This window comes from Pelodiscus sinensis, chromosome 3 (genome assembly GCF_049634645.1).
Source record: "Pelodiscus sinensis isolate JC-2024 chromosome 3, ASM4963464v1, whole genome shotgun sequence".
NCBI lineage: Eukaryota > Metazoa > Chordata > Testudines > Trionychidae > Pelodiscus > Pelodiscus sinensis.
This window is the reverse complement of record NC_134713.1, coordinates 68,792,559-68,816,420: the sequence shown is the minus strand read 5'-3', so window position 1 is coordinate 68,816,420 and position 23,862 is coordinate 68,792,559. Positions and strand designations below refer to the sequence as shown.

Sequence of the window (23,862 nt, the reverse complement as noted above, 5' to 3'; positions counted from 1 at the left end):
TATAAGTCCCTATTTTAAGGTTTATACAGCAACTTTATAGTAAATATCTGATCCAGGCTTGCCATAAGAAATATCCATAGATTAATTTTAAGGATTAATTATCCTGTTTAAAATAAAAGCTGATGCTTTCAGCTCCTTCCGTGAAATCCTCTGAGCCATTTTAATTTTATATAAAATATACATACATTACAGAATTAAAACAAAAAGAGGATACTAAAAAGTTACCAAGCTGTAGCTTACAATGAACCAGAAATTTACTAGGAATGTATGATTTCCCAATAGAGCATGAGAGAAAGGGTCAAGAACTCAGTCTTACAGAGTGAACAGTAATGCAGATACGTATATTAAGGAAGGTGCTCACTTAGAGGATTCTAAATGAGGAGCAATGATTCCATCTTTTCATGCATAAAGGTATAATTTGTCTCACTTTTATAAGTCATGAAAATAGAATGCATGCTGTGGTTCTAAGCACTAGTAAGAGATTGGTGTTCTGATTTTTTTTTTTTCACCAAAAGAAAAACAACATAATAGGGTAGTGATAGTTTTCTGTAATAAGTTGAGGTGTTCCTTTTCATTCCCAGGAGACAGAAGGGAGAGGAACAGAGGTTAAAATTTAAAGGAAGGAAAAATACTGAATATACTTACTGTCAGTAATTTTGAGTACTATGCACATTAAAACATGTATAATGTTTGTTCCAACATGAGGATAGCATTTAACCATGTAGAAAATATTGATTCTCTTAGGTACCAATTATTCTCTTGCATTTATTGGTTGTGGATAGGGATGTAATAGTGTAGTCTGATAAACAAAAGCTTATAGGTTTAATGCTATAGACTACACACATCCCCTCCTCCTTTCCTCTGTGCCAGTAACGTTTTTAGCCGACTGGCCAGCAGCCTAGCTCAGTCCTAGTTCGGGCTGGGTCCCGGACCTACCCATGCTATGGCTCTGCATTTAAACTGTATTAGGATCTATGTGGGCAGGCAGCTGGCTCCCTTCATGGACCAGCTCCTGCCTGGCATGCCACCCTGCTGCTTCTGATACAGAGCAGCAGTGCACAGTGGCAGCACAAGAGTGGGGCCAGAATACTCTGTCTGCCAGCCCCACCACCGGGGACTATAGAATAGTTGAGTAATTAATGAAAATTCATGAGGTTAATCAACTATTCAGTTATTGATATGTAGCATCCCTAGTTGTTGACTTAGCCAATCATGAAATATATATATATTTACTATCGATATTTTAGCTCTCTGTTCAGCTAAGTACTTAGGTATGACCATAATTTACGTCAATCCGGGTTATGAATAATCCACATCCCCGAGTGAATTTTATGAACCTAAGCATCGGTGTGGACAGTGCTGTGCTGGTGGGAGAAACCTGGGAGAATATCTACACCACAAGCACTACAGTGGCACAGCTGCAAATGTTGTAGGGCACTTAAAGACTTAGTCTCTAGGACTACCGCAGTGCTTAAAGTTATGTTCTTGCTTAAGTTCCTTGCCAGGTGGGGGCTGGGACTATTGAAAGGGTGAAATCCTAGATGTAACTTCAGTGAAGTTTGGATTTTACCCATAATATGTAAAGTTAAGCAAGTATGTAATACTTAGCAGGATTGGGGCAATAAATTATATTTAATTTTTATTTTACACAGTCATGCAAATTCTAACCCATAAAATATATATAGTGTATCAGCATATTTTTGTCATTGTCCAAGCTGCGAGTTTCATTTTCAACAAAGAATACAAATGAAATAAATTAAATATAAAATAAAATGCCATGCTTTTTATTGGGTTTCTCTTGTTTTATAGCCTCCCTTTCCCACTACAAAAAAGTTGCTTCTATTTTAAATACGTACATGCTGCGTTAAACTGCTATTCCACTATTCACAGAAAGATTTTCAAATTCTCTGAATTTTACCTTTTGATCATGTATTCTGGAGACATGTTTATATAATGTTTTTATACTGTCAATAAAGTAAAGCTCATCCATTTGCTACCAGTGAGTAAAAAGAGAGGTTGTTTGAACTTCCCCAAGAATGTACTAGGGGATTACCAAACTGTCAAGTTTTCTTTAGTAATAACCTAATAATATATACTCTAAGATCTGGTCTTAATGGTCTCCACACTCTTTTCTCCATAAATGTGTAAAAACTTTATTAAAGTTGATCCATAACCAATGAAAGTACAGTCGTCCTAGGAAAAAGCTTTCACAAATCCAGATAGTCTAAGCATAAATATCTCTGTACATAATTATGCATTACTATATGCATGCTTACTATAGTTGTTAAAGTTTAAATCCCATGTAAATCAGAAACAAAGCCAAGAAATTCAATTGGTAATGATAGTATCATGTGTTATGCTTACATGAAAGCCACAGTAAATCTATGCAACCTATTTGTGGAGATGATTGAGAAGAATATTTTGTGAAGAAAATTATAGAAAAATAATAAACTAATGACAATGATCTGGAAAGGTCTTTAATCATCTTTCTAAGTCCATTGTAGCAGATCATCATCATGTGCTGTTTTGGAACCACCACTCCATAAACTACATACCACATATTAAATTTTGGTTGAGGACATTTGTAACACAGTGAGCTCTGTACATGATTCTGTTTTTGGCTGCAGCTAAACAAATAACATAGTTTAAAATTTAAAGTCTATGAAAATGTACTTAGGAAGTGGACTATCTTCAAGATCTGTTTGACTTTCAACCAAACTTTGCTAAAAGTTTATAGTAACAAAGCAACTACAGAAGCAAGGAAGAAAGATTCTGGTTTTACATCACTTTACATGAATAGTTTGCATGAAAATTATGTACTTTTTACTTTGAAGTTCTATGGTATTGCTTAAGTAACATGTTCTATTCTTTTGTTTTTAACAGAGAAGCCTATAAAAGACTGTTATCTCACCTTACAGAAGCTGGTCAAAACGAGATACTAAAACTGGAAAATGAGAAGAGTTAACAATTAATTGGCGATTAATTCTTTCCCCTTGAAGTGTTTGCAGAGTTAGTGCCTGTTGTTATAATGTACTGTCCACATTTTTTATCTTCACCAATATAATTATTTAATGCTTTTTCAAAGCAACAAGCTGATTTTCCAACAGTACATGTAGCATTTGAATATTGGCAGACATGAAGACTAATTCGCATGTTTTTGTCTTTCAGTTGATGATTGAAAGATACTGGAAATCCATTAAATATTAGAAACATCCACGTAAAATTCATAGGAAGACACTACACGTTTGGCTTTTTCATTAGCACTCAAATGACTTGGCACAAGTCTCATTTATGTGTTTTGAAGTAAATTTTAATTTTTAAATTTCTAATGGGGATGTGCTCTATAGATCAGAAATAAGTGTGATGTGTAGAACGCTGGGAGTCAGGCAGCAGGCTTTCATGCCGAGCATACAAAAGCACTTCATGTAAGCATGCTGAGCTCAGGGAATGCAATGTGTTCACCAAAAGCTGGGTCAGGGTTAGGCCAGCTTACATTAATAGAAAGGCTTCTGTAGATGTTTCACAGAATAGAGACAGGTGTCCTAACCTTGCTTATATATTAAAAACCTTTTGGATCTTTCGGATTCCAACTTAAAACCTCGTCTCTGTTGTCCTTGGTGGGGAGCATGGAAGAAGCAAGTCTCAGCTTCCTTAATATCAAACTGAAATAGTAATTTCCTCTTCTTCCTCTTAAAAAAATTAACTAAACTAAAAAATCTGGTAAAATGCACATTTGTAGTATTATTGTAACGCTCCATAATTATATGAATTTCATTAGTTAGTTTAACCCAGACAGAGGTTAAAGGGAGAGAGCAAGAACGCCAATGGACTTGAACACTGATTTCAAATTCTTTAATTAGTTCATAGTGTGATTTAAATTGTGTGCCTGGCTAGCTGAATTTCTCAAATATCTCCCTGTGTCCTTGATCCTTTTCTCTAGTGTACCCTAACTTTTCTCTGACATAACTGACGTTTCAGAACCTTCATTTAAGATTCTGTAGAAATCACATTTTTGATTCATTATCATGGATTCTGAAGACTTATTCCTGGGGTATGGGGGGGGGGGGGAGTGCGTGTGTGTGCACATTCTAGCAACATCATTGAATGGGTTATCTATTTTCATCCTTAACTTCAGAGTTAATGGGGAAGGAGGAGAGTCTTTTTTGTGTCTGTCTACAGCTCCAGAACTGTCCCTAACATTTTGTTGGAAGCAGCATCTGTTTTGTTACTGTGCTCCCTATCAAGTAGAAACAGATAATGTTTTCCCTAAATCGACTTATTGTAGCATCAGCTAGTGTAGTAACTAAAAGCCTACTTAATAGAGCAGGACACGGATGCTCTTTTCATTATGAAAGTGACTTATTGAACTTCCATTGTAAGCTTCTGCACATGGAAGAAGTTGTATTCATCTCAAGAAGCTTGTGCTTCTAAAAGGCTTTTTTCCTCCTCTATGAAAATTGTCCCACTAAGATAAAGAGATGCCTTCAAAATCTGAGTTGTATCACATAGACAGCAGAATAGATGTCTGAATTCAGTATTTCTTCCTCACGTAACTGCTTTGACTTTCAAAGACGAGGTAGGGCAGATGTTATAACTAATTATTTAATGATGTGCTCAGTGAGTTTTTAAAAGGTAGAGTTGGTACTGTCTGTAAAGTTTCTAAAATAGCAACACTGCTTTATGAAAATGACATTGCTCTTGATGCATGACGAACTAATTTAAAATTTGGAAATTATTGTTCTTCTGTGTATCAAAATGTTAACGCAAACAGAAATAAAGCATTTTATATTATATCACTCAACTACTGCTAAATAGGCAATTTGGTTTGATTTAATTATTTGGTGTGGATATGGGCAAATGTGACTGACAGTCTTGAGAGCAAGGCTTTTGCAAAGTATTATGTGATAGGGTGGCTTGTCTACTATTCTCTCAAAACAGTTCACTAGCAAAAAAGGCTGCTGAATTAAAATACATTGAAGGAAAGTCTGTGAACCCAACTGTCTCTTGGTCATGTCTGCTATAAGTTGTATCTGTAAAGACCCTGAATATTGCATGTGTATACCCAGAGTATTCAACTCTTAAATTTCCTTTAATATGAACACCACATTTGAATACTTTAAAAGCTAAAGTACTTCATTTTAAATAAAATATTCATTGATAAGGTACTACAATCAAATAGTAGAATGGGAGGCATTCTATACCTACAGAAGGTTCAAAACCTGCAAATCTGCTAAATATAGGGCCATTTGCACAGAAGATTCCAGACAAGGGGGAAAGCCTTTCCTGTTCTATGGGGAAGATCTCAGGAAAGTCTCTTCAGCGAGGGGATTTTGGGCTAGCCTACATTTGCCCAACTGATTTTGCATTTTGTGGATCATCTGAGCAACCCTAAGCAAGGGTAGCAATGGGCCACATTTTCCTCTCCTTCCCCACTTACAGCAGCGAGAGTTTTACTTTGTTCTACGGGCATCATGCCTGCAAGAGACTGAAGATTCTGTTCAGCCTCATGGAGTACTAAATCTTTTTATGCCAGCTTTGTTCAATCCTTGTGATTCGGCCCTTTGCAGGTTTTTCCTGTGGAGTCCTCGTTTGTATATAAATGGAGTACTTCTCCAAAAAATGGTCACAAAATGGTCAGTGTTTTGCAGTACATTGTTAAAGTAATACTGCTCGGAGGCTTGAGCATTTTATAGCATTTCTGACTTACATACATAATCAGGAAGAATAAAGCTGTAGCAAGAAATGCTAGTGGAATTCAAAAAGACTTAAATACTTAGAAAGTCACCAGCTCACATATTCATAAATTGTGCTGGACAAACCTAAGACATTTATGACAATCATCTCTGGGAATGATGATGAATCACATGACTGCAGTATTCCAGTGGTATTTTGATCAAATATTAAATTTAAGTTTTCAGAACTACTGCAGTGGTTCATTAAATGTCATTCTTCTACCCCCAACCACATAAAATACATCAGCAGGAGTGTTTTTGTCAGTGCAACTAATGCTTCATTTGTACATCTTTCTACTCTGTTTCACTGCTGTCACTGTGTACATGAGGCAGGCTACCCTCAGTGAGAGAGACAGCACTGATAACTTAATAACAAAATGCTTTTTTATACATTTCCTCGGCTACAAAATTCAGGATAGTGATCTCCTCTGCTCCCTCACACTTTACTATAGAACGTTCTAACACAATGCAAGAAACTGCAGGGTGGGGTTTAACCTTAAAATGACTACCTAAAATAAGAAAGGGGGAAAAAGCATTGTTAAAAATTCACTTTAATTTCCATTATTCCCATGGAAATGTACATATATTTTGTAAGAATTTTACATTTTTGTATTGTTAATGGGAAGCAAAAACAGGATATTATGTTTTGGTTCCATTTTCACTGACAAAAAATGAAGCAAGGAGGCATTTCCCAAAATGAAGTAGCTCATAAGATAATTTTACTCTTTTATAATGGAATAAAGCTGTTCACATATGCAAAGAATAAGGATCTGTACAGAATTTGGTGTAATTATACAGATTATGAGCTTACAGTAACACACACTACTTACATGTCACTTATAAAAACTTCCATAACTGTCCATTTAAATGACACTGCCAATTTCTCTCAAGAAATGGATAATAAGCATTACTGCAGTACTCTTTTTTCCCCCCTCTATAGCTTCTGAAAATGAGGTATGCTGAGCAGTTTTTTTAGGACCTTCATTTCATCACAATTTTTTAAATTATTTTAGCTGCTACTGTATTTAAACGGATGTAATCAGTCTTGTTAGTAATGGTTATGAAAATATACTGAAGATGATAACCCACAGCTATGTCAACATGTCAGAGCACAGTTAGATTATTCTTAAAAAAAAAAAAAAACAGAGGTATGAATGGTTAGAAAGTTACTTTTGTCTCAAACTTCTGTGAGCTACTTAAATAAAACCTTTTGAGAGTTCATGTGAGCCTCCACAACAGTGAAAGGCAACAGTTTACTCAAATACTCTAATTCTGTAACTTGATCTACATAGTCTTCTGACATATATAGAAGTCTGCCCACAGCAATGAGCTTACAGCATTGGGGCCAAAATTCACTGACTTTTCTAGACCAACTTGTTAAGCCTTACAGTCTCAAAAAACTTACCTCTGACAACAGGACATTGATGTATCCTAGTGCCAACTGAATACCCCATATTTATCAGTTGTAAATTGATTTCCCTCTTCTGTCTCTTTTGGTAAAAAAGTTAATATAAAATTATCAACTTAGCCCTCATGATGATTTCTGTGAACATTATCAAAGCTTGGCAGAGCTAGTGCTATAAATTAGACTGCCATACTGTAGGCTTTTGTTTCACAGTTGGTATTATTTACACAGATGCGTATTAAAGGTACACATTAGAAAATATTCAAACTGACTGAAGGCAAAACATTCGGTAAATTGAAAATATAAGCAATTTAAATTCATTAAGGAAATATAGGAGAGAGGTGGACATGCATATAGAAGATGGAAGTTACATATTAGTGGTGATGTTAAATAATACCTTCTGCAGGAACATTGCCAGTCAAAGGCATTTAGATTTCTTCATATATTGTTACTTTTTTAGTACTAGCATAGAAAAAATCACTGTAGATTTGTATTATAACAAGATAATCACTGTTGAAAATACCACTGTATTCTTGCCTTTTCTCAAATTATTTTGAAAAAATTTTTTTTTCCCCGAAACAAATATCTCTTTACATAATCTACATTCTTAAACCACTTACCAAGGACTTCCTTCCCTGCAAATTCTGACTGCAGAGGAAGTATTTTAACCTTGCCCTCCTAATTTATTCTACATTCTAATTTTCAGTAAACAGATGCCGCCTTTTTTCGCACTTGTTCCGCATTCTGCCTATGTTGTTTCTGCTCCTGTGAACATTCAATTATCTATTTCTTCCTGATTCTGCAACTGATGTACCAAATTTATATATGGGGGGCAGGGTTATGGTGGTCCTAGGAAAACCTAAAGGCAAAACAGTACAAACTTTTGTAATTATGTCTCAGGTCCAGGGACTCTACCCAAAAAGTAGTAAGTCATGACTATATCGTATACAATAGATAAATGCATTTTTTTTAAACATACATATTCTACAACATTTTCGTCATATTGACAACTGAGCCATAACATCTCACTATTTCTTTGGTCAGTGCTTGGATGTGAAATTCCCAAGGGAAAATGAAGATGCTAGGAAAGTAAACATGTTATCTTTGCTTTTTTCATCAGTGACAGATCAGTGTCTTAGCATTTTGTTAGGGTCACACAAGATGGCTGAATTTCAGTGACTGGTAATGTGGTGCCTATATGTACAAGTGATAAAGCACCTCTATATCCTTTGGGATGAAATGTACTATATAAAAAGGCAAATATTACTCTTTATGGGTGGATGTGATGGGGCCAAGCAGCCCCGCATGGAAGGTACAGGGCCCAGCCAGGGTTAGCAAGCTGCAGAGGCCCTTCTCCCGCAACCCTACTGGGCATGCCCAGGCTGCAGCTCAGCTATAAAAGCCTGGGGAAGGGCTCAGTCTGGGTTGGCAGCTGGAGGAGAAGGACCTCCAAGGGAAGCTCCTGACCTCAGAGGAAGCCCCCAGAGACCCTGAGGCTAGGGGGGCATCACTGAGGCTGCCTGCCGAGGAGATGCGCCTCTATGAAGGTTGAGAACCTGGCAAGTACAAGGGAAGTGACCCTATCAAACCAGGTAGGAAGTGGCCCGGGACAGGAGTGGGAGCCGCCTCTCCCCCCTCTGGGAACCTCGGCACGTTTTGGTAGGACTTCCCTGGCGAGGGAATGGCATGCCATCCGGCCACACTCGGAGCCCTGGGCCAGGACCCAGTGGAATAGGGTGGGCCCAGGTCCCCCTACCAAGAGTGCGGCCCCGCTGTACCTGTGATCTGCCGCTGCAGGCCTTGCCATAAGGGGCCGTCCTTAAACTGGGTTTGTGACGACTCTGCTTATTGACTCTGGCCCGCGGGACTCGCCTTAAAGGGCCAGTCTAAAACTGTGTTTATTGGTACGGGGCTTATTGGCCCAGACCGGAGGGGGCCAGAGAGCATGCCCCACCACAGTGGAACCTAAAAAAAAATAGATCACAGGAGAGATATCTAAGTATTTGAACCACACAATCTTGAGAGGTTTAATAAATAGTCAAAGATCTACTTGCAGACGTTAGTAGGTTTAGCCAATAAATGTAAGCAAAGGATGAATATCCATATGGTCTCTATCCCGACAGATCATAGACCCAATACTGAATTATTCTCTCTTACCTCTATCTTCCCTTAGTAAGATGGTGACACGGCTGGAGTGAGCTGTTATTGTTTGAGAGCTGGAACATTAACCCACACTCTTCTCCAGTTGGAAGCCCAAGCACAAATTATATTGCTATCATCTTTCCTAGTGATAGAAATGTAGCCGTGTTAGTCTGGGGTAGTTGAAGCAAAATGCAGGACAATGTAGCACTTTAAAGACTAACAAGATGGTTTATTAGATGATGAGCTTTCGTGGGCCAGACCCACTTCCTCAGATCAAATAGTGGAAGAAAGTAGTCACAACCATATATACCAAAGGATACAATTTAAAAAAAATGAACAAATATGAAAAGGACAAATCACATTGCAGAACAGAAGGAGGATGCGGGGGGGTGGGAAGGGGGAGGAAGGAAGGTAAGTGTCTGTGAATTGCTGATATTAAAGGTAGGGAGAGTGGGATGTTTGTGAGTTAATGGTATTACAGGTGATAATTGGGGAAACTGTCTTGATAATGGGTGAGAAAGTTCAAAGACTTGTTAAGTCCTTGTTGGTAAGTGTCGAATTTTAACATGAATGACAGTTCAGAGGATTCCCTTTCAAGTGCAGATGTAAAAGGTCTTTGTAGCAGAATGCAGGTGGCTAAGTCATTTAGAGAGTGTCCTTTCTGGTTAAAGTGGCAAGACACTCTCTAAATGACTTAGCCACCTGCATTCTGCTACAAAGACCTTTTACATCTGCACTTGAAAGGGAATCCTCTGAACTGTCATTCATGTTAAAATTCGACACTTACCAACAAGGACTTAACAAGTCTTTGAACTTTCTCACCCATTATCAAGACAGTTTCCCCAATTATCACCTGTAATACCATTAACTCACAAACATCCCACTCTCCCTACCTTTAATATCAGCAATTCACAGACACTTACCTTCCTTCCTCCCCCTTCCCACCCCCCCGCATCCTCCTTCTGTTCTGCAATGTGATTTGTCCTTTTCATATTTGTTCATTTTTTTTAAATTGTATCCTTTGGTATATATGGTTGTGACTACTTTCTTCCACTATTTGATCTGAGGAAGTGGGTCTGGCCCACGAAAGCTCATCATCTAATAAACCATCTTGTTAGTCTTTAAAGTGCTACATTGTCCTGCATCTTTCCTAGTGTTCTCTTTTCACTCCTGGAGTAGACTGGCCATGCGGAAAGCATTCTGTTCCTTTTCTGCTCCAAATGTAAAGTGACAACTTAAGGCTCTGTCAAAAAATAGCAGCTGGACTTGTCTTGTGGCCCGTGTCAAAACAATGAGTTGGCAGGAACAAATAGTGGATTTGATTCACTCCAAGATTTGCGTTGGCAGAAGATTAGTACATTTCACCCCCACTGGAAGCTCTGCACAGAGTGGAGACTGGGCCTAGGGAAGGCACCCATTAACAGGCAGGAGCCTGCAGCCTGGCCAGCCTCAGAAATGGGTGGCACTAGCTGGAGACATGATTCAGCCTCTCCCCATAGGATTCCTACAGAACCCAAGCTGTTAGTTAAAACTACCAGCACCTTCTCCAAACCAACCCAGGAGTGAAGAATACTGTATATACCCCACTGACACTAGGGAGAGACACTTTGCATGTTCTTACTTGTAAAAACTGAAATAGCACTCTGTTAGGCACCAAAAAGGAATATTCCTTCTCCCTCTTGGAGGAAGGTACGAGTCTGCATGTTCTGTAACTAAAGCTGCAAATAGCATAGCACAGCATGCAGAAGGTAAGTGGCCAACAGGAGAGATGTCTGTGATTGCTGGAGTCTGATGATTAGGAGCAGGAGCAGAAGCAGAAGCCTGATACTAATGGAAGCACGTGCACTGTCAACAGGCTTTCTGCTGTGGAACCCTAAAAGTAATTTTATGCAGTTGCACAGCTATTTAAAACTGCTCTTTCACCAGGAGACACAATTGATAACAACCAGAACAGTAAAAGTGTCAAAAGCCCAGAGCAAATATGATAAATAACTTTTTCTTGCTATTCACTCCCCAACCTGTCAGTTGTTGAACTCTCCAAGATTTGGAAGCTTTCAACACAGCCTGCTGCTATGGGTAAACAGACGGATAAATAGAAGCCTCTGTCCTTCCAAAAGAAACTCTTTAAATATAGTGTCACAGCAATGGTTAGCCAACCGTATGGGCAACTTGTGGACTTTATAGAAATTAAAATACCAAAGCAAGAAAACTAGATGTGTAAATGCAAAAAATAGCTTGGGAGCAGTTGCCTGAAGATATTTCAGTGCTTTACAAACTTTAAAAAGCTCCTCTAGAACCTGGGAATTGAGTAGTATTATATGAACATTTTACAGATGGGAAAACCAGCCTTGAAGTTGATGACATTTGCATGTGCAAATCTGGGGGCCCTGACTCTTAGACCTTTGCTCTCATGACTTGGGTCTAATACCTTGATCTAATTTTTTTTATAGTGGAGTGTTCATGGAAAGAAAAAAAAATTGACAGTGCTCAGATAATTATTTCAGGTGACAAATATGCATTTGGAACTTTTCTACCTTAAGCTGTCAAGGCTAATTGATAAAATATTTTTGATACAAAATCTATGCTGACGTTGTTGAAAAAGAAAAGGGGAAGTTTCCTAAGGACAACTCCAAGAAGGAGAATCAGATGGAATAACTGGAGCTTCCTTTTATTATTAACTTAACCCTAAAAAGAGTTGCTATCTGTATAATCAAATTAGACTAAGAACAAAACGCTGGTCTCCAAAAATTGTACTGTGTATTCTGGACTTGAAATAACCACAAATAGCAACAGGAATTCTGGGTAATGAGATCAGCACAAATATTATGATGGTGCAACCCTACAAGGACAAAGATCAGCAAAGTGCATTTATCCATAGGCCATCAATCGAGACATTTAATAGTATTCTTGGTTAAGATTTACAAAACGTATGCAAATAAATGGCAAAAGCATCAAAAAGGGCAGGGGTTACAATGGCCAGAAAAAAAATCAGACTATAATAGTTTGGTTTTATTATTATAAACTGTACATATGCCTGGAGTATTGCATGGAGACCCTATATAAATCAAAGGAGTAAAATATTGACTGTTATACAGCAGGTTACCCTCCAGAGGCCAGAGATTTGTGTTACCATATGTTGGACAAGATGAGACTGTTCACTGAGAACTCTAAATATGGTAACTCTTTACAAAATGGTTATTAAAATATTAAGTACATGGTATTTTAATTATATAGTAAAGAGGTTATTCCAACCATTAAAAGATTGTAGGTATCAGGAAGAATTGATAGTCTGATAGAAGATAACATTTTAAAGTAGATTCTCTTAAACAACATAGACACTGATCTTTCATTTCGTTGACAAGCAGGCTCAGTATAGTGTTGCACAGTAATAGCTAGGGATCTTAGTGGGTAATTGAACAGTCACGTAACTGGCATGAAATGTTAGTGGTTACACTACTATTCAATGGTCCCCAGGGCCCCACTCCCGGGGATCACTCAGCCATCCCACACTGCTGCCTCTCTATCAGAGGTAGCAACGCAGAGTAGCAGGAGGGAGCTGGTCCGCAAGAGGAGACACTTTAAAAACTGCTTTGTGGCAGCCTCCCCTTACCTGCCCCCTAAGTGTGCAGAGGAGGGTGGGGGCAGGCAGCACAGCAGAGTTGCAGCTTTTTAAGCCAGCTTTTTAAGTTCAGCTTTTTAAGCCAGCTCCCCTCAGCACTGTCTCCTGCTGCCTCCCCCCACTGCTGCTGCCTGCACATGCAGGAAGCCTGCTCGAAAGCCAGATTCCCGTGTATGTCAGCTCCCATCAGCCCACCTCATCCTCCTTTCTGAGAGGCAATAGTGCAAGGGTAGGGGTAGGTGGATCCAGTGCTCCTGGGGAACCGGCTTTTAAGCCAGCTCCTTGCGGGCACCAGGCTCCTGCTCCTTCCGCCCCCATGATACAGAGGCAGCAAGGAGGGAATGCATGTAGTCAACAAGATTAACCGATAAGCCCAGGCTTATCAGTTAATCATGTAGTCATCTCCACATTGTCATCTCTAACAGTAGCAACTGATACCTCAGTCCTTCTGTATTTCAGGTGAGATGCAAAATATCAGTTGAATATGTCAATAATATATTTAGAGAATTTTTTTCTGGTTGTTTTCTGCTTTATTATGCTTCACACACTCTAAATTGCCAACAAAGATTTGTTAAATGATAAGCTTTAGTGCTGATGAAGATGGAAACTAAAGGTCAATGCATTTATCCTTTTTGCCACAGGTACCTAGGAAGTTGCATAATTTAGCATAATAGAATATTGTCCTTTTTAAGCTTATAAACATTGTATTATATGGTCTTTGAACAGTACCACTGGCAATCCATTTAATGAGCAAAGAACAATAAGCCAGGCACAATGCTGAATGCACTCACAATACCTTTCAAAGATGTTACCCACCTCTATTTAAGTTCCTTATACAAGTTGCCACCCAGAGGAAGTGGTAAACAAGTTGGCATGAAGTGTATGTTCCTAATTTGCACCAGAGAGAAACTGCAGATATTGTGGGGGGGAGCCTCTTGTGGAAAAAATATATATTTTTTTGCCTGTTATTGACTTTAAGACAAATGTGTAGAGGATAACGAAGCAGTTCATGCTTAATAAATCCAAATGTGAAATTGCTGTATGCTGCATTCCCTCTCTTCCTTTTGCTTCTATAACCGGTGCATTCTTCTTTTCTCACATAGTGCCAATCCTATGGTGAGGCACTTGTAAAGTCTGGAGGTTGGGGCATGTGAAATAGGGAGCTGGAAGGAAGCATGCTGCTATTCCATTGGAAGCAAAAGGAAGTGTAGGCCCATAAAATACTTCTTCTTTCCCTTCCTTGCTAACATCCAGCACCTGCAGGACCAAAACATTGAGAATAATATTTTAAGGATCACAGAAAAAATAGGAAATTAATTGGCAGGCACATATACACTTAACCACCCAAGGAATGGCTGTCTCAACCCAATGGATTTTATTTATGTGTCTTATTGTTCATATCATCCAACCCTTATTCTAACCATCACTTAAAAGCAAATAGTAAAATTTGATCCCACCGACTAGCTCTGCATTTGCATGGCTGCACATTGTAGAACTCTGCACGGAGATGTTAAACCATCACTATGAAATATGAATCATTTGTCAAACTGGTATTTAGAGGAGCGAGAGAACTCAGGGCTGGCTGAATGACAGAGCAAATGAAGACATACAGAGAAAAGTGCTTTTCTTCAAAAAGAGGGAACAGCATTTTGAATTTGAAAATAGAAGGGCTCATAGTACTGGTTAAAACTAGGCAGAATGCCAGCAACTGAGAGCATATGCAGGCAACTCTCATCGCTCTGCCAAAACACTCTCTCATTTGTTATATATTTTTCTTCTTGGCCTGGGTCTCTCTTAAGCAGACTGACAGGTGGTTCTGTGATATGTGGACATGTCCACTCAAAAGCAGGACCTGAAATGCATTTTCACTTGCCGTCAAGTAGGATTTAAACGGAGATGAAACTGTGCCCAATGGTTTCCCAGCTTATAAATTGTGTCTTAGTACAATCCGCAATTTGATATTGTGCTGTTTGTTAATTTTTGTGCACTGTAGAGTGTTCCTATTCAAACCCATGTGAGTTAATTTTCCATTGAAAATGGACAGATCAAGTATCAAATATAAATATATTGCCTCACTAAAACTGTCATCACTGATGGTTCTCAAACTGGGACATGGCTTCACTCAGAAAAATAAAAATCATTCAGCTAATGCCCATACATAAGCATGGACTATGGGACACCTGGAAGTATTAGTACATAAACTAAATTACAATTTAAGTGCTGTCACTGAAACTTGGTGAGATAATTGTATGACTAGAATACTGGTATAAAGGGGTACAGCTTGAAAAACTTAAACAACTAATAGACTTGCAGCACCTTAGGGACTAACAAAAATGTAGATGGTATCATGAGCTTTTGTGGACACAACCCACTTTTCAGATGAATGGAGTTTTAGGGGTCCAGTTTTCAAATAAATAGCTCAGAGAGGGAATGTTGGGGAGAGAAGAGGGAAAAAAAGGGAGAAGTGGGGAAGGGAGAAATTGTCAATTAGAGTGTCTATGCTAAATTAAGCTGATAAGAATATTTAGTACACACTGTAAGTAACCTTTGTTTGTTTATGTCATGAAGATGTGGAATGTAGCAGGCCATCCAGCTAAGGTCTTTGTTTAGACTTCTGTTGTAGGATTCCTGCACCAGCTCTGCTCCCTCCCTGAGCAATATAAGAGGTTACCAAGGGGCCTGATGCTGGCAGCACAGGTCGTGGCCCTCCAGCATTCAATGTGGCAGTGGAAAGTGGAGAGACCAGGTCCCAACCCATTGCACTCTCCTGAGCCTGGAACCCAGATATGGCTGGGAGATGGCAGAGCAGGTTGGGGTTGGGTTGCTCTGCTTCCTGTGGCTCCTGCCGGTGAGTGTGGGGGAGGCCCCCCGGGGAATTTCTTAAGTCTTATGGGGACCCCCAAGCATAGGGCCTCAGGGTGACCGCCCTGAACCATTTAATGGGCTCTGGGCAGATGGGGGAATAACCGGGGCAACATCGTGTAGGAGTCTACTATCTACCACCAAATCAGGAGGAGGAAGAGGTGGATAGAGAATTTCTAATAAAAATAGTAAATATCCAAAACAAGATCTGATATTAGTGTGGGATTTTAACTGTTCAGATATCTATTGGAAAAGTAGTATGGCAAAACAAAACGTCCAGTAACTTCTGCAAATATATTTAGAGACAGTATTGTTCCAGAAGTTAAAGAAAATAAGGGGAAAACCATTTTAGATTTGATTCTGAGTAACAGAGGAATTGAGGCAAATCTGAAAGTGGAAGGCAATTTTGATGAAAGTAATCATGCAATTACAGACTTAATGGTTCTAAGGCAAGGAAGGAATGAGAGCAGCAGAATAAAAATATTGGACATTAAAAAAAGCAGACTTCACCAAACTTAAAACTGGTATATAATGATCCCATAGGAAGAAAATAAGGGATCAAGTTGTTCAGAATTGGTAGTTTCTCAGAGACTATGAGAAGGTGCAACAGCAAGCTATTTTGTGCAGGAAAGAGGGAAAATAATAAGATGCTCATATTGCTCCATCAAGAGCTCTTTAAGGATCTGCAGATTAAAAAGCAATCCTACAAAAAAGTGGAAATGGACAAATTGCTAAGGATGAGTCCAAAAGAGTAGCAGAAACATGTAAGGATGCAATCAGAAAGGCTAAGGAACAAAATAAGTTACATCTACCACAGGACATTAAAGGCAACAAGAAGAGGTTCTATAAATATATTAGCAGCAAGAGACAGGATGAAGGAAAATGCATTCTTCTTTGAGTGCTTTTTCATGTCAATGGCAATCAAGTGTGTGCACATGCACATGCAGGGCATCCGGAAGATTTTTTCCCCTAGCAGCATCCATCAGGTTGGCCTGGGCTCCCTTGGAGTCACACCTTTATGGTGCTCAATAATGGGCCCTACTGACCCACCACCTCTGAGTTCTTTCCATCTGTGATGGTTAGATGGAATGATAGTAGCTCTTGCTTCACAAGTGCGACTCCCTCGCTTTGCTTCCCTCGGTAGTGTAAATAGTTTTGTTGGTAATATAGGTATTATAAATAGTATAGTTAGTAGGTGTTCTCTTCTCGGCACTGGGGCATTCCTTGATCCCTGGCATTTAAGTCTTGTAGAGACTGAAGCAATTATATACCAAAGTGTGACCCACACACTTCCTGTATGGGTGACAGTCAGCTCAGAGAATGCTGCAAGATCTATAGGAGTTATTGGCCAAAAACACAGAAGGAGCATAAGCAGTGCTAAATGTGATAACAGAGACTGCTTTGTGTCTCCATTTGGACCCTGGTTGGCAAAGCCAAGGCCAAGCACCTCAGCACTGTTGGGCCATGCAGTGGCACAGAGAAGGGACTCTACTAAGGACTCTTGGCACTGGAAGACTTTGCCAAAGGCACCAGTCTGGGCAGCACTGGTCTCACTTACCAGTTCCCCACAAAAAGAGGCTGGGGAGGGACAGTTCTCCCACCAGAGCAGCAAAGGACCCTGTTGCCATGAGACCTGAGTGGGTTGACCTCAATAATGAGGGCTTCATTGACACCTACCCCATCACAGGCTCAGTTGAGCCTGGCGCTCCATGTCCTGCCCCATCCTCCTGCACACACACACACCCAGGAGAGCTGCTTGGATTTGCTATGCAAGCTGGAGGCATATGAGGCAGCAAAGGACTTGATGGCCCTCATGGTACTGCCTTCTCCTCCCAGATGGGACAAGATACCCATGGCAGTCAGAGCAGCACCTGAGAGACCACTGGTGCAGTCCTTGGGAAAACCAGTACCAATACTGCACCAGTCTCCATCTTCCTGACACCAGTCACCAGGACTATTGATGAGTGCATGGTCAGGGGAGCTGTACTAGTCCTCTAGCCCTAGACACTATTCTCTGGCACCAATAGGCTCTGCTCCTTCATGGCCATCAATTAAAATTAACAAGGTGAAAGGCACACAAATAGGGGAAGACACAGTTGAAGAATATTTGACAAGTTAGATGTAGTCACATCAACAGGGCCTGACAAAAATCACCCATATGTACATAAAGAACTGGCCAAGGGAATGTCAGAACAGCTGGTGATTATCTTTGAGAACTCATGGAGGATGAGTGAGGTCCCAGAGGACTAGAGAAGAGAAAATGTAGCACCTAACTTTAAAAAAATGGGGAACAAAGAGGATTCAGGCTGACTGGTCTATATTTCCCTAACTTCATTACCAGGAAGGATACTAAAAATAAATGATTAAAGAATAAATTTATAAGCATCTGAAGGATAATAAGGAGATATGTAATGGCCAACATGGATTTATGAAGAACAAATTATGCCAGTCCAATCTACTATCCTTCTTTGACAGGATTATTGACCCAGAGGCCAGAAAGTTGTAGACGTTATATATTTTGATTTTGACATTTTCATAAGTAGGGAAATATGGTCTAGATGAAATCACTATAAGGTAGGCACCAATTGATTACAAAAACATAATGAAAGCATAATAAACAGCCATGTTGGCCTGTAACTTTAAAAAGAACAATTAGTCCTATGGCACTTGAGGCCTGGTCTACACTGAAAGGGAAAGTCAACTTAAGATATACAACTCCGGCTATGTTAATTACGTAGCTGGAGTCGACGTATCTTAAATTGTGTTTTTGAGTTGTCTGTTTATCAGGAAGTCAACAGAAACGAACACTCCTGTCGACTTCTCTTATTCCACTTGAGGAGCAGGACTACCAGTGCCATTGGGAGCACTCTCTCCATTCGAATTAGCGTGTTTTCACTAGACGCACTAATTTGAACCCCAGAAGATCAACTGTGGCAGTGTCAATCTTCTGTGTAGTGTAGACATAAAAAAATACATAACTAACAAAAATATATATAGTATCATGAGGTTTCAGTCTCTAAGGAGCTATAGGACTACTTGTTGTTTTAGAGTAATTAACAGTAATTCACTGTCGAACTGTGAGGATTTACTTAGTGGGACCCCACAGGGACCTGTCCTGGGTCTTCGGTACTATTTAATATTTTCAATAATGGAATGGAGAGTACACTTATAGCTTGGTGTTGTCCAGAAATGCTGGGAAAGTTTGACAGACAGGATTAGAATTGAAATTGACCTTTATAAATTGGAGAATTGGTCTGAAATAACAAGAAGAAATTTTAAGTATTACACTAAGGGAAGAAAAGTCAAATGAATAAATACAAATGATGAATAACTGGCTAAGCTAAAAAGGATCTAGGGGTTATAGGATGAGCCACTGATGTGATGCCGTTGTGATAAAAGTATCATTCTGCGGTGTTTTCATAGCACAGATGTGTAACATGAGATATGTTGTGTAAGATGTGGAAAGTAACCATCCTACTCTGCTCAGCACTGGTGAGGACTCGGCTGTAACACTGTGGCCAGTTCTGGGTGCAACATTATAGAAAAGATGCTCACAATCTGAAGACTCAAGAGGAGAACAACAAATGACAAAAAGCTTAAAATAAATGGGCATGTTTAGTCTTGAGGAAAGAAGACTGAGAGGGTCCTGATAATAAGTTCTGAATGTGTTAATGGCTGATACAAGAAGGATGGTGATCAGTTAGTCTCTATGTCTAAGTAGAAAATAGAATGAGAAGGAGTAGGCTTAATCGACAGCAAGGGAGATTCAGGTTATATATTAGAAAAGTTATCTAACTATAAGGATAGTTAAGTACTTGAATAAGCTCCCAAAGAGCTTCCCAACCATCACGGAGGGTTTTTAAGAACAATTTAAAGGAAGACTAGGTATCCTTGGTCCTTCCTAGACGACCTCCTGAGGTTCCTTCCAATCTTATATTTCTGTGATTCTACAATCCCACTTTCATAGGTTATTTACAGCTTTGGGAATCTATGAAGGGTCATGGATCAAGAGGGCAGCTGCTTTTTTTATGACAGACTCTACAGCAGCAGCAGACTTTACTGGAGTACCTAGTTATAATGGCAGAGCTCTCAGGGATACTTATAAACTTGCTTCAAACTAAGGCAGGCTTCAGGCAGCCCAAATTTTGACCTAGTGCAATTAATTACTGGTTATTTCTGGCCTCTTTTTTCTGTACATTTTAGAAATGTGCATCTGTCTGTCCATCTGAGAGTCCCTTTGTTCAAGAACAACTCCTAAATGGTAAGAGCTCTGACCACCGCTTCCTCTTATCATAACTTAAAACAAGGTCAGGGTTTGGTTGTGCCAGGATAATGGGTTGTACCTGTAATTCAGCTTCTTCTTATAAAATGGAAAGAAGGTTCTGCTAGGAGGGACCATCTCCAGCCACAGATAGGAGGCGGCCAGTAAGGGGCCAGGGTGGAGAAAGTGACAGCTATTTACTATATATTTGTGAGAGTTTGTCTGTGTGTCTGTCCCACAATTGAGGGACATGCACCCCTCCCCAGTTTATGCCTGCTGCAGCTGCCATGGGCAAGCACTTCTCACCTGGCCCCAAACTGTTGCACTAAGAAAGGGTGGGGATTGTCCCCTCTCCCAGGCTCATCCTCAGCCTCACCTCAGAACAGTGATTTAAATGGAGAAAAACAAACTTATTTGAGTTAAGGACCCAAGCAATGCCTGCCAAATCTTAGACTAGATCTATAATTTATGGAAAAGAAGAGGGGATGAAAAATTAATAGGACATCCCCCTCTATTTAGACAGTTTAAGTGTCCTATCACCTGGTAATAGGCAACTGTGGGTATTTTTTACCCAAATCTTGTCAAGAGAAGAATTCCGGTCCATAGACTCAGATGATTTTATGCAGAAGTATTTAATCTAATTGCTAACCTGGAAATCAGTTAATATCCACATTTCCCATGTATGTTTTTCTAGACTCAGAGATTGCATAAGAATCATCCCTAATCTCTCTCTCTCTCACCACTTCAAATACATTTTGCTTTTTGATAACAGCTATGCAAAAAGTGCCCTTGCAGAGACTTCAAAAGGAACCTAAATCTCTCACCTGGATACATGCCAAAGGCTCGTTTGTCCAAATAGAATAGCCGCCAACTAAATATATTCTTCCATTGTGGACAGCAACACCAGACTCATTCTGACCTAAAGCAAAGAGGAAATCGAAAGCACTCACATCTTTTAATTAACTCTGTTTAGCATCAAAAGTTGGAGAGTTCTCTCATAAGATGCACAGGGATTTTCTGTAACTTGACAGTTTCAGAGCTACCAGTTCCTGGTGGCTAAAGTGGAGAGAAGCGCTTGTGATGTGTTACCCCCCAGGAAGGCAATTTGAGTGCTAATTTGAAGGACAGAGAAGATGCTAAAAATCACACTGTACAAGCCAAGTTGATAACACTTGAATAGAGAACAGGCTGCAAAGTTTAAAGAATGTTAAAGGAAAGTATATTTTAAAAACATTTTTTTCTGTAGTGTAAGAAACAGTTGATACTAATACATCTCTGAAGTAGGAAATAAGCCTGTTGTGCCTATATCTATAACTGTGTGTGAGAGGGTATTTTTCATATGTTTAATACAAATACGCTGCCTTAACAAAATACATTGTTATATCAATGAAGCCGAATTGGCAACTGGGCGACCTCTTGAATTCTCTGGGGTTAGATGGGTACAGCTAAAAACAGAAGTTGTTCTACTAATCACAATCCTATTTTAAATAGCAAGAGCCTGTTTAAGGAATATTCATGTATTAATGTCATTATAGAAAAATGTAAACACTGTTTAAAACACACTCTCTCATCCCATCCTTACTGGCAGTCTCAAAAGAGAGACGGAGCACTCGAGGCAGAGAGAGGAAAAATATCCTCCTCATCTTCAGAAACATTCCTTGAAGGTCAGGTTTGAAGCATGGTCCCTGCTTCTGTTCCTATTGACTTCAGAGGTACTCAGACTCATCCAAACCCAGGAAACCCACACTGCCACTGATCTGTTATGCTGCCTGCTCGGTGTGTAAAACCAAACATATTTCTTAGCCAGAGGCTGCCAATCCTGCACATTTAAAAAAGCATGGAAGCGGGGAGAAGGACAAAAAGGGAGAATTATTTTAAAACAAAAAGTGTAGTGCCTCCCCACTTTTACCCATTTAAGGTACCTATCAATATGAGGGCACCCCCTTTCACACCTTTTCACTCAATTCGCTGTTACTACAATGGTCCCTCAAGCTTGTCAAGGAGCAATTTGTAAATCCAGCAGTCATCAGTGCTAATCTGCTCATCTCTGAGCTGATTTAGTTGTAATAAATAAACCCTTTTCTGGTATCTGGTCTTAACTATTGTGTAGTAATATATATGGGACATCTATGCATCTCCATAAATACTCTGAACACCATCATTAACAGCAGACCCTGCAAACTATATTTTCAAGGTGTGCAAGGTGCAGTTCAATCACCTGTGTGCACTCAAAAGATATTTCCAGGGGTACAATAAAGCACCTCATGAAAGGGGAAATACGATTTAATCTTTTTGTTATTTTGACAGTTTAACTAAACCAGTTTTAGGTGCATTGTTTGGAAAATGTAGCTTGCAATGCTCTAAGAGATCCCTCTTCTGAAATGTTTTGTGCCTTAGAGGAGCAAGCAAGGGAATGACTCCTGTTGACATCACTGGGCTTTGCATTCGTTCCTAAATCAGGAGCGTTTCCACTGAGGTCCTGTAAAAGTGCTGTAAGGGAGAAGAGTTGGGCATGTAAAACAAAATAAAACAAAAAACCTCCCAGGGCACTGCTTTCATTATACCTTCCATGAAAAAGGCTTGCCTGTCAACATGTTGAAACTGCAGCGCGTCCACTGGTCAGTGTCTACGCTGTAAGAGTCTATGTGGCGTACAAGAATCCGATCATTATTGTAGTCCAAATCGTTCCCGCCTAAAACATAAAGCCTCCTTTGGACAGCAGCCATGGAATGGTACACTCTCCTCTGTAACATGGGGCTTCGGCTTAGCCACTTATTCTAGAAATGGAAACAGAGTAAAATTGCTCTCAGTAGTCCTTGGCAACTTGCAAGTGCTGAGTGTCATATACTCCTCCTCATGGCTATACATTTGAATGTTAATTAGAACAGTAGGTCAGTTGATTGGACTCCAATACCCAATCCATAGCTGACAAACACTAAGGCAATCTTCCTACCTCTATATCAGAGGCAGGGAACCTTTTTAGGGACCCATAGAAAATGCTGACCCATAGAAAAATCAATTGGGGCCAGATCAAGGCAAGCCGAGGGGAGAGCGGGAGAGGGGGGTGGCATCCAGCCCCCCAGTCTTAAGTTTCCCACCTTTTCTCTATATCTTAACATTTATCTTTTGAGCAATTCAGTGGTTCTTTTCCACTGCTTTAGAATTTAGCCATTTGATATGTTTTTGGTTATATTTCAGGCACTATTGGTTTGGTAGGATACTGTGACAGATGGAAGACACAATCAAATGTTGATTTCTTAAGTGTAGCTGCCACATGAGAATGGTGATGTGACAAGAGAACAGGTGACCCAAGGACTCCCCCAAAACATTAACTTTTTCATATAATGTCCTTTGAATCTTTATCTTATGATATATTGAAAATTATTATTTCATGATATAGGATATATCTGAATTACTAACAGATTATAAATTACAATTATAATTTTCAGCCGATGCAATATAATATTAAAATCAATGTATCTGTGCTGAAAAAGTCATAACATTTCTGAAAGACTAAAGGTGTCTTACATTGCTTTCTCATGTCACTTCAAAAACCAGTGCCTATTTCCATAAGAAAGTATTAGACTTCTGTAAAGAACATTGAAATCTTGAACGGTGAGCTATATCATGGCTGAAAGAGAGAGCTTTTCTCCTCCTTTCACAAAATTATTTAGTTTTTATCTTTAGGGAGCAAAGGAACAGAAAAAAACCCCAAATGTATGTGTGCATTCCATTTTGCTTTCTTTATCCTTCCATATTTTGATTTAATCAGTTATATAAGAAAAATGTTTCTGAATATTTATTAACCAGGAAAGAGGCTCTGTAGGAATGTTTCCTACTT

At 39.4% G+C, this 23,862-nt stretch overlaps 2 protein-coding genes across 11 annotated transcripts in view; one reads left to right on the top strand and one right to left on the bottom strand.

Moving 5' to 3' along the window:
- The window catches only part of MMS22L (MMS22 like, DNA repair protein), a 141,324-nt gene extending 136,216 nt beyond the window's left edge, over positions 1–5,108 (top strand). For 7 of the 8 annotated variants that reach the window (XM_075923917.1, XM_006118427.4, XM_006118428.4 and 4 more), the window contains one exon: positions 2,884–5,108. In XM_075923917.1, coding sequence (XP_075780032.1) covers positions 2,884–2,965 — 82 coding nt within the window. In that variant the 3' untranslated portion in view covers positions 2,966–5,108. The remainder of the gene's footprint in view (positions 1–2,883) is intronic. The other variant, XM_006118426.3, reaches the window with a different exon arrangement.
- A 6,423-nt stretch (positions 5,109–11,531) lies between these two features.
- KLHL32 (kelch like family member 32) overlaps positions 11,532–23,862 on the bottom strand; it is a 168,162-nt gene continuing 155,831 nt past the window's right edge. For 2 of the 3 annotated variants that reach the window (XM_006118422.4, XM_025182303.2), the window contains 3 exons: positions 22,606–22,798; positions 20,846–20,940; positions 11,532–14,155 (listed from right to left, as the gene is read on the bottom strand). In XM_006118422.4, coding sequence (XP_006118484.2) covers positions 13,994–14,155; positions 20,846–20,940; positions 22,606–22,798 — 450 coding nt within the window. In that variant the 3' untranslated portion in view covers positions 11,532–13,993. Of the gene's footprint in view, positions 14,156–20,845; positions 20,941–22,605; positions 22,799–23,862 lie in introns of those variants that run through there. The other variant, XR_012902608.1, reaches the window with a different exon arrangement.